General features: G+C 30.0%; 1 protein-coding gene across 12 annotated transcripts in view; it reads left to right on the forward strand.

Moving 5' to 3' along the window:
- Nucleotides 1-14,819, forward strand: part of LOC141450538 (protein phosphatase 1 regulatory subunit 12B-like) — a 67,805-nt gene that overhangs the window by 49,084 nt on the left and 3,902 nt on the right. For 9 of the 12 annotated variants that reach the window (XM_074121126.1, XM_074121133.1, XM_074121128.1 and 6 more), the window contains 3 exons: nucleotides 6,449-6,562; nucleotides 9,165-9,356; nucleotides 10,452-10,550. In XM_074121126.1, coding sequence (XP_073977227.1) covers nucleotides 6,449-6,562; nucleotides 9,165-9,356; nucleotides 10,452-10,550 — 405 coding nt within the window. The remainder of the gene's footprint in view (nucleotides 1-6,448; nucleotides 6,563-9,164; nucleotides 9,357-10,451; nucleotides 10,551-14,819) is intronic. The other 3 variants (XM_074121127.1, XM_074121134.1, XM_074121136.1) reach the window with 1 other exon arrangement.

Genomic DNA, 14,819 nt, shown 5'->3' on the forward strand with positions numbered 1-14,819 from the left:
GTTTTCTGTTTTTTAGTTATGCTGACAACTCCAGTTAGTCCCACACACAGTCAAACTGATTAAAACTTCTTTTAAATGCAAAAAATATTTTTTCGAATTAGAGTAGGTTCTTAAAAATAGTTTTTGACCGAGAAAATTTAAAATTAAAAACCGCTGAAAGTGGCAGGTTTATATTACCATAAAACCACACAGTTTCTTTGCAATGTTTATTTTTTTTCACTGGTAAGAACTTTTCTTGGTATATATTTTCAATTTTAACTGTATAACTTGCATTTGAATCATTTATCCAGGAAAATTTATTTAAGAAAGAAGGGATAAGTGAAGTTCCCTCTAAACAGTCATTGTAGTAAAATGATCAAGCCTATCACTACATAAGCCTACTACTTACTTTAAAATTAGAAATGATTAAATGAGATGTTAAAACTCGAGTTAAACAAAAAAAAGAAGTCACTTTTTATGTTCTAGAAAATGAATCCCACGATTTTCTCTAAATTTTGTTTATACATTACATTTACAAAAATCTATGATAATGCTTTATTTTACAAATATAGTCTCTACAAACAAACATAAAAGTTAATTGAATGAATTTAACGGCATAAAAAAAACATCAGCCAAAGACATTAATAATCTGTAACTTTTATTTCAATCATTTTCTTTAGAAGAATTAGTAATTGGGTTGTCTGAGGAAATGGTGGATAATACTGCCTTTTTTAGTAACATTTTAGTGATGTTTTGAAAGTAAATAGTGTTAGATTTAAATTTGGTTAACAAATAAGGTGAGAATTTAGATATAGAAAGTTCACTAAATTCAATACCAGTAAAAAAAATAAATGCCACTGCAAAACATTGAATAAAATTCCTATATATATATTTTTATTTTTTTAAACGATTTATCTATAAATAGACTAAAGATACGTGGAATGTGATAATGCTGGTCCTGTATATTTGCAAATATATAATATACATATAAATAATATGTATATATATATATATATATATTAAAAACAAAATTTTCAAATTTATTTTTGGCGAGACTGTAAATAATTATGGCATACTTTTTTAGGTGTGTATCATGCTCAACAATAGACCGAACTAATTTTAGAACTTTTGTAACTTCCAAGAATATCTCACTACTTAAAACAAATGGTTGGCAAATGCTTTTACGTCTTTGGCAGATTCCTTATTTATTAAATGCTTAATTTAAAACAAAAATAACCATAGTTAATTCTTTCTTAAAATAATAAAACCACTAACTAATTGAATGTGACTTGTTTTTATAAATTTTTATACTTTGTAGCTATTGTATATAGATTTTTGTTACTAAACTTAAAAGATAACGACTATAATTAGTGTAATAAGTGATGATATACATTATTATTTATTTCTTGAGTGTTTTCGCTGAAGAATGATAACAGTCTTAACTTTCTTATTATTTTACAAAATTATTAGGGAATTCTATAGCCCAGAAAGAGAACGAATAAATAAATGAAATTAAAATATGCTAACCAACTTGTATAAGTACGCCAAATTAAAAAGTCCAATTAAGAATCAAAACTGGTTTTGAATGGTTTCAGGTGCCATTATTATTATTATTATTATTATTATTATTATTTTTAAATTAATCACTAGATTTGGTTCTTTACGTAATCAGTGCGGTGAGTCGGAATTTTTTGCAATACAATTTTTTTAATCTTGCGTGTTTTTATTAGATTCATAAATGTACCTGATCTATGAATACTAGTATTTAAGACAAGTCCATCTACTGATATTATCACCAGCTCCAAGCAATGTATTTCTTTTAGTTTTAAGGAAAGATGTTGGCATTTTCTTATGTTGTCACCTTCTTACCTTCAGAACAATCGCTTCACAAGGGAGGGTTATATATCTTATCAAAAATCCAAGGTGTTTCATTGGTTTAGTCTAATACTAATGTCCGGTTCGTTATGGACAACTGTATGGTAAGGTTATCTGTATGTATGTGTCCTCATAGATTTTGATTGACTGTATTTGCAGGAATGAAGAGGGAGAATATTTATTGTAAGCTGGCGTGTCAGATTTATAAGAGAATTTTTCCAGCGAGAATGAATAAATTATTAATTTTCTTGCATTTTATCACTTTAAAAGTAGTAACTCTTTCAGAACTAGAATAGAAGAACCAGCCTTAATAAGCTAGCTAATTTCTTTTAACATAGCCATCACGAGTCATCAATATTCTCTCCTCTTAAAGTGTTTCTCGCATGCATTAGTGGCACTCACTTGATCCTTCATTCCCGGATATAGAGTGCCAGTACTTAGTCATTTAGTGTTAATGATGGTAACTTATTAAGTAGGAGTGATTTCTTTTGTGTAGTTGCTTTTTACCCTTAACTGCGTGAGGTCTTTAAGCATACCTGATGGGTTGGTCCTCTTTAAAAAAAAAAAAAATCAAGGCATCGACGCCGAGGTTAGTATTGTAACAATGTTTTTCTTATTGAAGGCTCTTTCCTGTCCTTAAAAATAATTATTCCATTTGGAATCTCGTCTTTAGACAGGTACTCGATATTTGTGAGACCTCTCCAATAAGTTACGCAGAATAGTGCAATCTGGCTATTGAAACGCTTGGGTGGTGAATTCTATGGTTCAGCCGTACGAACGTATGGATCGAGGAGTTGCCCCAACTTTGTTTTCGATCAATTCCTGAAGCTTATAAGTAAGACAGTATCGCCTATGTATTAGATGCAGTTAGTCTTGAAGCTAATTTTCTGTGAAAGTGGCTAACGGTCCTTACACACCACTAAATGCATATAAAGTCAAAAATCTTAATGAAAATTTCAGGTTTTTACAAAGGTTCAAATTTGAGAGAATATAATGTTGTGTATTTGATTTTTTTAAATTTATTAATTCTCTTTCAGTTATTTGTCGCTTATAAGTCCCCCGTCTAATATTAAAGGATAATCTGAAAATTCTTCTTTGTCATTGAATAAAAACATACGTTTCTTGGTTCAAATCAGATTGCTTATTGACCTGACCCCATTTGCACCATTTTGTGCGATCGTATCTTTCTATTTTAAATAGGCCCCTATGAATATGTCAAGGACTAGGTCTACAAAATATATATATGTACTTTTTTTTAATAAATCTATTTAATAGAAAACTTCAGTGATTGTGGTTAGAAATATGACTCCACTTAGGTTTTTATTTTTAATTACAAGTTACCTGCAAATAAAGACTCCTCCGGTTCTTACAACATATTAAGATTAATTGAAATTCAGAACACATGTATGAGCTACTACAAATATTGGCGGTATAGTTATTTTCGCCTTTAGTTTAGAGAACTTGCCAAAAAAATATAGCAGTTTCTACATAAAACTTTTGGTACAGTCCCAAAATCTTTAAAAACTTTGTTGATTTTTATTTTGTGTTTGTGTTAATTATTCTTATTTAGGATTCGGGATTTCTCTAATGAAATAAACATTGGCTACTTGTTATTATTTTGATTTTTTTATTAGGAAAGTTTAGTTTATGTAAACTTGTTTGTAACAAACAACTTTGACTTTATGCTCAAAGAGTACGTTAATTCGAAAGAAATCCTTTATTTGGAGAAGTAGTAGAGATTATTTACATAAAAGTTTTTTAATTTTTTTTGTTCACAAATGTTTTTGCTATTTATCGGAAAACAAACATTTAAAAAAAAAAATCAACTACGTTTACGTTACTCTAGAAACAAGAATAAATAAAGAAGAAATTTATATTTTTGTGTTTATATAGTTATGTTTAGAGTGGTGGGGGACAGGTGCCTTCTATTTATGTACACCTAGAAGTAGTAGAGTGTACTCCCTAGTAAGCAAAGTTTAACACAGTCTTTAGTTTGTAGTGAAACATGTCGTACCAACGTAGGGCTACCGTAAGGCCTACCAGTTTATACTCTTCCTCACAACCATCATATAATTCTTTTGGAGGTGCCATTATTTTATTTTTTTAAAAAATTAATCACTAGATTTGGTTCTTTACGTAATCAGTGCGGTGGGTCGGAATTTTGAGCAATACATTTTTTTTAATCTTGCGTGTTTTTATTTGTAAGTTTTATTTGCCGGATAGGTAAATTTGAAGTATCAGCAGGTTTTTTTGGAGGGAAAAAATCATTGGAACTTCACGATATAAAGTACAGTTTTTGTTTGTACCAAGGGTTGAAAGCGTTCTTAAATTTAGAGAATGCTTGCTAGCTGGTTTTACAAATTTCATTTTTTTAATTAGTATTATTTTTGTCCATTTCTTCATGGATTTGAATTTGATAATTTTGTGAGATACGTATGATAGATAGCTAGGTTGAGGTGGGAATATAATTTCGGCATTTTCACAATACATAACATAGATTTAATGAAAGAAAACGTTTAAGTTATTTGGTCCCTATTACATTTTTGAAACTTTTTTTTCAAACTCTTCCTTCAGAAATTGAGATTGAGTGAACTTTAAGAATTAAAACAGCAATACCAACTTTTTTAAAAAATTAGAAATAGTTGTTAATAACAATATAACTTTATTTTAATTTTGAAATTTTACTTCTTTAAGTAAATCTGGAAGTTAAGAAGTTTAAAATAGAAGAAAGAGTAAAAAAGAGTTTTGTATAAGTTTGCTTGACAAATGAACTACCATTGAGTTCAAGGAGATCAGATTGATGTTCTAATTTTAAAAGTAGAAGATTGTTTTATTTACTATTAACTAAATGGCGAAGTCCACTGAATCTAGCTTGGGAATTATTTTTGATGGCATTAAATTTATGAGTTCTGTTTAAATGATCTTTTTTCGGTCTTTGAAATTTTAAAGATGGGTTGAGATTGTTGTAGGTGATATGTAACCGAAGAAACAATAAAATGAACATAACAGACTAGAATTACAGATTCTTGACATATTTGGATGCCTTAACTGGAAATTGGCACAACACTAGACGGATTTTGTTTTTATTGTTCCCATCAATTTCCTTTTGAAGTTCGTATGATTATTAGATGTTCAAAGTTACTAACTAGATATGTGAGAAATTACTGAGACTGGGTGAAAGGGATTCGGATTTTATGATTTGTTCTAGTCAACTTATATGCGAGAGTAGTGTTTTTTGTTTTTGTTTTTTTTAATCGAAGTTTGTCTCGTCTCCTCTCCAGGGCATGTCTAAGCGTATTAAATTCCGATAAAAGGTTATTGGGATAAAGGCTTGGTCACGGCAGTCTGCGATATGGGGACCAGATCGCTGGTCGTCGTGAGAAAGACTAGCCCGAGGCGGTAGACCGCGTTCTGTTTGACAGAGATGATGCAACATTGTGTAACATAACTAGACTTTCTGGGTGCCCAAGCCTTTAATGTAACAGTCAAGTTAATGAAAATAAACTCAAACCAATTATAATTTTGGAGATATTCCATTTTGCAAAAAGCGAGAACTTAATATGAGTTTGCTGTTTTAATATCTGAAAATAGAAACAAATAAGATAATAAACTCGTTTATTTAAGAACTAAAGCAGCTAATACAATTTTTACCGATCTTTATACTTTTATGAAAAAATTAAATAAATAAATAAATTAAAAAAGTAACGACGTTCTTTTATTTTTGCCGCAAGCTTAACCTAAAGAAATCTGATAAAATTAGTAATTTTTATTCTGTGGTTTTATTCTGATGATTGTAACTGGATCTATGTTTTATGAATAGAAAGTAGTTTCTGTAAGTTACAGGGAATATTTAGCTAGTTTTAAGCCTAGACATTAGGCTTAATTAATCTATTTTCAAATCAAAAATCATTGAATAATTATCATTTTCAGTAATTGTTTTTTAATAAAAAAAATAAAAAAGGGTAGCATGCTAAATGATTGTTTTAAAATTCGTAACATTAAAAAATAATTAATTCTGGATTGATATTGGTTTTATTACGGCATAATCTGACGGGGATAAACATTATAGTCAAATTAATTTTTGTCAATAGGTTTAAAGTTATTTAGGGTTATAAAATCATATTTTTGTCTATTAGGGTACAATGGTTCTTTATCACAGTCATCTCCTTATCTCAGCAACACACCAACTTCATATTCGACATATGGTGGAACTTCTTCAGGGTATGGCAGCCTTCTTTTACCTAGTCATTCATCCACCTCCTTACATAATCTGTCAACTTCGCCATCATTATACAGTTCCCTACTTGGTGGTATTAGTTCACGTTCCAGTTCACCTGGTTATACACAAACTTCCTATTCACCTACCCACAGAAGTCCTTCAACATCAAGATTTCCTAGTAGAAGTAGTAGTTTCAATCGACATCTTACTAAAAGAACGCCAAGAATGTCAGATCTTTCAACATTAAGTGGAAGTACAAAAAGTGTTAACTCCGAAGGCTATGAAGTAAGGGTTATTGCGGTGTAGGGTTACATTACATTATATTGTTATTGGAGTGATATAATTTATTTTAATTTGTAGTATCTATAATTACAGAGCGGCGGAGAGAGATCAGAAGCTTCAAGTCGTTTAAATTCACTTGCTGGAGAAGATGAAGCAAAATTGGTAGCCAAAAATGATACCGAAAATGGTGAAATCGATTACAAAAAGGTAAATTTTATTTACTTGAAATAGAAGAGTTCATATTTGATTCTAAATTGTGCTTATATGCAATTTTTATCATTCTTGGATCCTAACCAAATCGGATGAGTTCAGACAAATTTTTCATGTCTCAGTACGATCCTGATCAACGACCTCTTTTTTGAGTTGTGTAATAGTGCTCATTAAACTAATCAATTAATAATCAACTAGGATAGTTGATTGTGATTATAATATAGTAAATGATCCTTAGAAGTACTTTGTCTAAATTTCTTTCTAGATATATCACAAGGTTAAAATAGATATTTGAAAGCAACAACTTTAATATTTATTTACAAGTAACTTTCAGATGTTGCTTATTTAATAATAATAATTAATAATAATAATAATGAATAATGGACTTAGTTTCATTAATATTAAAAAAACTGTAACAATTCAAAAATTCGATTCTACTGGTTCCAAAGAAACTAAAACAGAATCAACAATTTTCTCCCTTCGTAGATTCCTGAATGAAAACCTACGTCTAATAAAACTCAACAACCAGGAAATTCCCTGGTAACAAAAGGATCAAGGAGTGCGCTACCTTGGCGTCATCCTTGATATACTACACCTGAAGACTGCTTATCAACTACAGAACTTGAACAAGCGTACACTCTACTGTAACAGTTATACCCATTAAATTACGAGATACACACTGCTCTATATGACCTCTTTTATCATACGACTGCCCAGTCTGGATTACAGTGGGAAACACACTAAAGCCTGCAGAATTTTCAATATGAAGTACTACGAATTGCTCTGAACGCCCCAAGGTTTACTAAGAGCACACAAATACCCAGAGAATTCGACATTCAAGGCCATTCATACTCACATGACCAAACTAACAGACAACTTCTCACCCTTCTCACACTGCCATCCACATTACCACCTTGGAGAACCTATATCTTCCAGAAGACTGAAACCAAGACTATGATCAAGTTCTATGAAGAACTGAACTCTATTTGGAATTTGTATCAATATGTGTAAAGCTCTTTGGTGCTAAATTGAGATGGCCCACAATTAATTGATATACTATATATAAATAAAAAGGTCTTTGTTGTACGGTAACCATAGATAACAAAAAATCACTTTGTTTATTTCGCATTTTTCTTACATTCATACTTAAGAAACAAAAATTTTAGCGTTCTTCAAGCACCAAGCTAATTGTTGCAGTACGTTGCATAGTATTTATAAACGAGGTGTGATTGCTTAATGAAGAACTTCACCTGCCTTTAATTTGGCAGAGATTGATTAGCTTCTCGAGTTGAATATAATGATCCCAAGTCAATGACAAAGATGACAGCGCCTATCATGCAAAAATTAGCCTTAACGTTTTCCTCTTGAGTCACTTTGTACTTTGTTTTATGTTATTAGGTTGACTCAATGTCCCAAGCATTCAGATGCATTGATTTTATTTTCACTGACTTTAGCGGTAAAACTGTAGTCTGCAGCTTTAGATCTCTTCAGCATAAACTGTGTATTTTGGAACTTCTTTGTTCAATGTTATTTTAATAAATATTCTATTTTTTTGTAATTTTTTGTTTTTGTTTTACGTAAATATATTACATAAGTTATTTCAAATGAATACTTATACTTTTCCTACTTTTTTGTAGGCAATTTTGTGAAAAAAAATTCTGTCATCGTCATGAGTACGATAGAATGTGTATTTTAGAGTTATAGTTGTAATTTTAATTTAATTAATATTTATTAATAAGTAATTAAAATTTTACAGAACACTAATTCAGTTTTCTAGAGCGTTTCTGCAAAAAAACTTTTATAAAACAAATAATAATTTAAATTTTGCAGTTCCAAAACTTATCCTCTTGCCTACAGTCCATAAAATGCAAAAACATACGGCAACCGCATTATCATCCATTACAAATTATAAATTAGATTTATATTTTACAGAATTTTAGAAGATTTTTGCCCTTTGATTTTTTTTTTTGTTCTTTTACGTTTTTATTAATTTTTTTGAATGTGAACATAACTCTATTTATAAATCATTTGTGTAGTGCTTTAAAAGAAGGAAAAAAAAAATCACAATCTTGATTTAAGAAACAGTGAATTGTATTCGTTATATTATTAAATATTTGACTTTTTGCCCGGGCATCTGTCCATCTTCAGATACGTTGTTTTTTAGTAGCTGTTTAAAATTTTTCTGTAATTTTGGTTTCAGCGACTGTACTGTATCATATTCACTTTCATTATTGTTGGAATCGTTTAAGTGTGCATACAAGCTTTGAAAATTAAATCGACGATAATATGAAAAAACATAAATAAATTTATCTAATTAAAGAATCCAATTCAGATGTTGACATTCTGATTGCTATATATTACTGACCGCACTTCCTTGCCATCTACCTTGATATGTATTTAGATTTTCATATTTAGATCAGAGTACTTTGCCCCTTTGGGAGCTTTGTCCTCCTCTCTTATATAGCTTGTGTAGATCTATTAACATAACATTTACCGCTGTTTTACTTTTAATGCCTTTATTATTAAAATTAGGCTAACAGTAATAAAATAATTTTTATTATTTATTTGTAAAATGAAACATTTTTATTTATTTTTATAGCTATACGAAGAATCCCAACGTGAAAACGAAAGGCTAAGAGAGAAACTGAAGCATACTGAAGATGATTTAGCTCAGGCTAAATCATTAGCCGAAAAAAGTGCTATAGTGATGAGAAATTCATTATCTGAAGCTGAAAAACGAGAGCGTAGAGCTATGGAAAGGAAACTTTCTGAAATGGAAGAAGAGCTTAAGGTTTGAAATAATAAATAATTTATTTTTTATTAAAATTCTTTATAAGATTAGCTTTCATACCTGTTATAATTTTTTTATGAATTTCTTCAGTATGGAAAGATTACTTTATGACTACCCAATGCTTGTTTTATTTTATAAAATTCAGTCTTTTATAAAATTTAAATGAACTTGTGAAAAGTATAGTCATTTTCTAAATCATTGAAAATTTAATAGTTAATTGAGATCAGCGAAATGTACTACAGATTCATTATTTCATTATTATTTCTCTCTTGGTACCAGTTTTTCAGCTTTTAAAAATTTTGAACAAAAATCGCCTTTGTATTAGGTCAGCTGGAAGTCCTCGGATCTTTTCTCACCTGACTGAAGGAAATACTAGTACCACTTTTATTCAATCATACATAGTCTTAATTCCTTCTAATTTGTTGTGTGCTTCTTTTTTGCTTAACATTTAAATTTCGATGTATCAGATGTACTTTTTAATCCAACTCAACAAATCTTGAAAATTTATTCTTTGTTTTTTAGTTTTACTTCCAAACATCTGCAGCTTATTAATGTTTAATAAATTATAAATATAATAGTATAAATTATAATAAATTATGGAATCTAAAGCGAAAAATTTTAATTGTGCTCGAATTATTATTATTATTATTTTATTTTATTTTTTTGTCAATTTAGAATTCTCTGCAGTTCACCTAAACTTTCTCGTTTAATTTTAATGATGTCATTAAATTTTTATTTTGATATTTTGTGAAAGTAACGTGAGTGATAATGGTCTTTCATTAAAGTTTTTTCACCGGTGATTATTTGGCTAGCAACTCTAGTAATAAATAAATTAATTAATTTTATTGCCTCTCTCGTTTTAATTTATACAAATTTTAAGATAATTACTTTTCGAATTTTTAATGAAATTGCTTGATAAATTTACCTATAGACTCATTTAACCTTCTATATTATGTCTCCGAGAACCATCTAGGTACATTACCTTCAACGTTTGGTAAAAATCCCTTAACAATCGCGTAACTGTTGCTCTAAACCATTGGTAGTTAGTTCCCCTAATTAATTTATTTTAATTGTTAATAAGATTTAATTTTACAGCAATTACAAAAGCTGAAATCTGATAATGAAAGACTGCGAGCTGAGAATCGTGCTTTGACTCGAGTTATTACAAAGCTCACTTCCTCTCACAGTAAATAGGTAATTCTGCTCCGTCGTGTGTGTTTTCCGAGTGTTATTGTTTTGGTTTTGTAAATATTTTATTTATTTATTTTTTTTTTTGCTTGTTTAATAATTTATTAGTGGTTTTTGTTATTACTTAATAAGTGCACGCACAATTTTTTTCCTGACGTTGAATTTTAATAAGAATAGTTATGATTTTTTGTACAAATTTTGAAGTTGAAATGCGGATTTTAATAGTTACCGAGTGCGCTCCTTTTTTTATGAACGGTCAAAACTAACCACTATTTAGTTAAACTTTTAACCTGAAATGTTTATAAATTTCTCACCTGGTGAAGGTTCTTTAAGTGGGAGATCCCCAGTTCGAATCCTGCGTGTAGCTACTTTTTATTTGTTACAAAAAATGTTTAAAGTAAAGTATACGCTTCCGCCTTCGTCCAAGGCCCCTAATGGCAGTTGGACGTTAAGCCTCTTCTAAAAAAAAAAAAAAAAAAAATAGGCGAATACTTAACCTTTTTTAATATAAGATTGTTGGTAAAATATCTCATAATCATTTTGAGACAATCTTATTATTTATTTAAGCCAGATAGTTTGGTGATTTTCTCGTTAGAGTTGTTTATGCTTGTTGCATTCCTCTTACCAATCAGCAAGAACTTAAGGACAGAACGGGTAGTTCATGGGTTCATCGAACTTAACTTATCGGAATTACTTATAAATAATTTTAATCAAAATAATAATTGTATTTTTTTTATATTTGAATATTTATTAGCATTTACAAAATCTTAGTTAACAAAATCACCTAGAGCTTCATCTTGAGCCAGAAGCGAAACAATAACTGTCTCACATTGTTTTTCTGAGCCGATCGTACTCTACAAAAGCATAATGCCAAATTTCTCGACCTAATCCGAGGCAAGACCCGGCTATCAGCTAATAATATCAGGACCTCGAAAAGAACCAAACCAACTGAATTTTTAATTCAATTAAACCTGGATCGGTTAATGATAAAAGAGTAAACATTAAGCCAAGGAAAATAATAATAAGTAATTTTCTCTATCTTGGAGCCTCCAAGCTCACTTTATGGCGATAAGTGTCATCTAAATTAGGGAAAGCTGTCTGAAGGCCGACAATTTACTAAAAAAGACTCAGCTTCCAATGATCTTAGTTGTTGATGGGGCTTAAATTAAAAATAAATACATGTACTAATAATAATTATCTAGATTAGAAATTATCAATCACTGACCTTAAATGATATTTTTAAAAGCGCTTAGTGTTTACAAAAGATTTTTTTTTTGCATTGATTCTGATAAGTGATATGCTCGTTGAAAACAAAAAAATCATTAGCGGATTGCTTTCAGATCAATGTGCTCTAGGCTAAATTTTATATATTGAGTGAATTTAACTGTTTATAATTTAAAAATCTTTTTGTTTTTAATTTTAAATTCAGTCATTTTAAGCATTCATTAAGTAAAGCATTTCTAAATTAAATTCTATTCTTAAAAATGGTCGATCTGGAAAGAACTTCACCCTGCCTTCACGATATTTAGCTACTTCGGCCATTCGTTTTCCTGTAGCCTCTTTTAATTTGAAGAAATTCTTTCAATAATTACCCATCATACTTTCGCGATCGTCCTTCAAATTACCGCAAATTACAAGGTGCTTTCTTAGCAACCAACTCACCTCTTCTATAGAGGTTACATTTATTGTTTTCCACGACTCCGACTTTTTTCACACATCTACGATTTTATCCGACATAACGTAACTTTTTACTAGTACTGACTGGTCTTTAGATTATTAATCTGTTTGGTATAAAGAATTTGACTTTAACAAAGTTTATGTTACACACTGCACTTGCTGATTCGTGCACATGCTTTCAGGGAAACATCAAGTTTTGTTAATACTTAATACAGGCTGTACTCTCTCTATGAAGGTTACCGATATCTGTTTCTGTATCACAACCAATGCCTCCGTTTCCTGTCCTCTTACTTGTGGTTGAGAAACCGGGACATTATTTCTTTTGAATTACTGGGATGAACAAACATGAACTCTTACCAATAACCAATAACTTTTTAATGCAACTCATAAAAAGATGTGTAATTTCCTCTGAGGAATGAGGACGTTTCATTGGTCACATCTCATAAACTAAAGCCACTCTTTTTGCATCTTATCTTTCCCAACTATTTATTCTTCTCGCTGATTTACAAAATCCTGAAATCATTTTCACTTAAAAGATCTTGCGACGCTCTTTTCTGTTAATATGTTTGATGTCACCTATATTGTTCTCCATCTGTAGTCACAACTTACTTCTTCAACTATGGAAACTTTCCTAGTGTTCTTATGATCGATTTTGGAATCCAAAGGAATCCAAATATCTTCCAACTCCCTATCGCCATATTAGCCTTTTAGTATAATGAGCCACCCATCCTACACACCTGCTGTCTCTTCTCGGATCAAACATTTTAGGCGCTTCCATTTACCTATTCAACAGTACCATCATGTTATTGATACTCTCTAACGCGAAAAGATTGTTTACACTAATAAAAGGCAGTAACTTTAAGTGAAGTTTGTAACACACATCGGTTTCTTAACCAATATTAAATTCAGTTAATATACCGATATTTGTCTATACTGACCTCTTTATGTTTTAATTAGGAATTAGGAAAATTTAGACTTTAAGGTTTGAAGTCGGTTGATGTAGATTTTAATCCATTTCAAACTAAATTAATCGTACTGATAATAGTGCCATAATACAATTAATTAATCAACTAAATATGACATTTAAACGTTAATCAATCTCATTTAATACAATTTCTTTAAAAAAATGTCTAAATCAGAATTTAATTCATCTTAATTTTAATCGCCCAATTGATTCAATTTCAGTTGTTAATCAAATTGATTTTAATCATCTACTCATTTTTCATCTTATCTTTACCATTTTTTTTTTTTTTAACTTATGGTCGAACCACGCTTTGGTCTATGAGTTTCTTCTATAAATAATTTTTTCAGACTTCACAAGCATAACCATATCACTTTTACACCTCAGTAACCTCCTACTGAAGCGGCCACTGCTTTATTTTATTTTAGGTGATCACGACCATACTTACTAAGATATAAATTTCATTACTACTAACTTTTTTGGGTGATCACTTTTCTTTCTAGATTTTAAACTTGGTACTTTGAAAAAGTGAAGTTATTTTGAAAAAGTTGGTACCATTTAAAAAAAAGTATAATTTGGGCCACTACTTTTTTAGCTTAAAATTATTTTGTAAAACTTGGTACTACTTGTGGGAGTAATTTTGATTACAATACTTTCAACTTGTGAGTTATTTTAAAACTTTTGAAAAAATATTTGCCATTTTATTTTTAGCTGAGATTTTTTTTTGAAAACTTGGTGCTTGGACCATATTGTACTATTTATATTGCACGTTTAAATACTTTTAAAAGAGTTGTACTGCATTTGTTATAATTTTGGTTTTTACCTCTGAAGATTAATTTTAGATTTTTGTGGTCCAATTTGGAAGTTTTTAACGCCGATTTTAATTACTTAAGCGCAAATGTATTAATGTGGTTTCTATGTGTGCGGGCGGAAAGGTTTAATAAGATTATGATTTTTAAAGTTCTCTTTTACATCTTAAGAAAAAAAAAATCGAAATAGTAATATTTGAAAGAATAATGTTGGACACATTATTAATTAATACACCTTCTACTTACATATATAAAAGCGCATTATTATCTATACTGTCTGTCCTCAGACAACCATTATACGTCTGAACTCAAAACTCTAGTCGTAACTTAAATCAAAATAGAATCTTTTATAAACAAAGTGTTTTCCCTTTCAGCGCTTGAACTCGTAAGTAATTCTGATAGCTACAACTACGCAGCACCTCACTTTGCGAGTAGAGAGCATACCTAGCGATAACATTCCCTAAGTAATTTCAGAATGAATTCTGTCCTTAAAAGAGAGAAAAACGCAAGGCCACCGGTATTTTTATGTGGATACGAGGATTGAAATGCGGATAGTTGGTGAAGGTGGTTTTTAAATTTTTGACGGAAGTTTAGAAACGTAAAATGGAGTGTTAATGATGGTGCACAGGCTGAATTTGGTAAATTGATTTAAGATAAAATTGTTTAGTTGAAAGTAATGTTCTGAACTATATTTATTAACTTGATTGTCCATTTTTTGTCTAATACTTTATGGGGCAGTGATGGATTAGAGATTTTTAGGTATAATTGCTAGAATATGGTGATAGCAGTAAAAAGTAAAATAATCACTAGTTCTTTCAGGCGGAGGAT

The sequence above is a fragment of the Rhodnius prolixus genome, unplaced genomic scaffold (assembly GCF_049639745.1).
Source record: "Rhodnius prolixus isolate KJV_2025 unplaced genomic scaffold, Rpr scaffold_2, whole genome shotgun sequence".
Lineage (NCBI taxonomy): Eukaryota > Metazoa > Arthropoda > Insecta > Hemiptera > Reduviidae > Rhodnius > Rhodnius prolixus.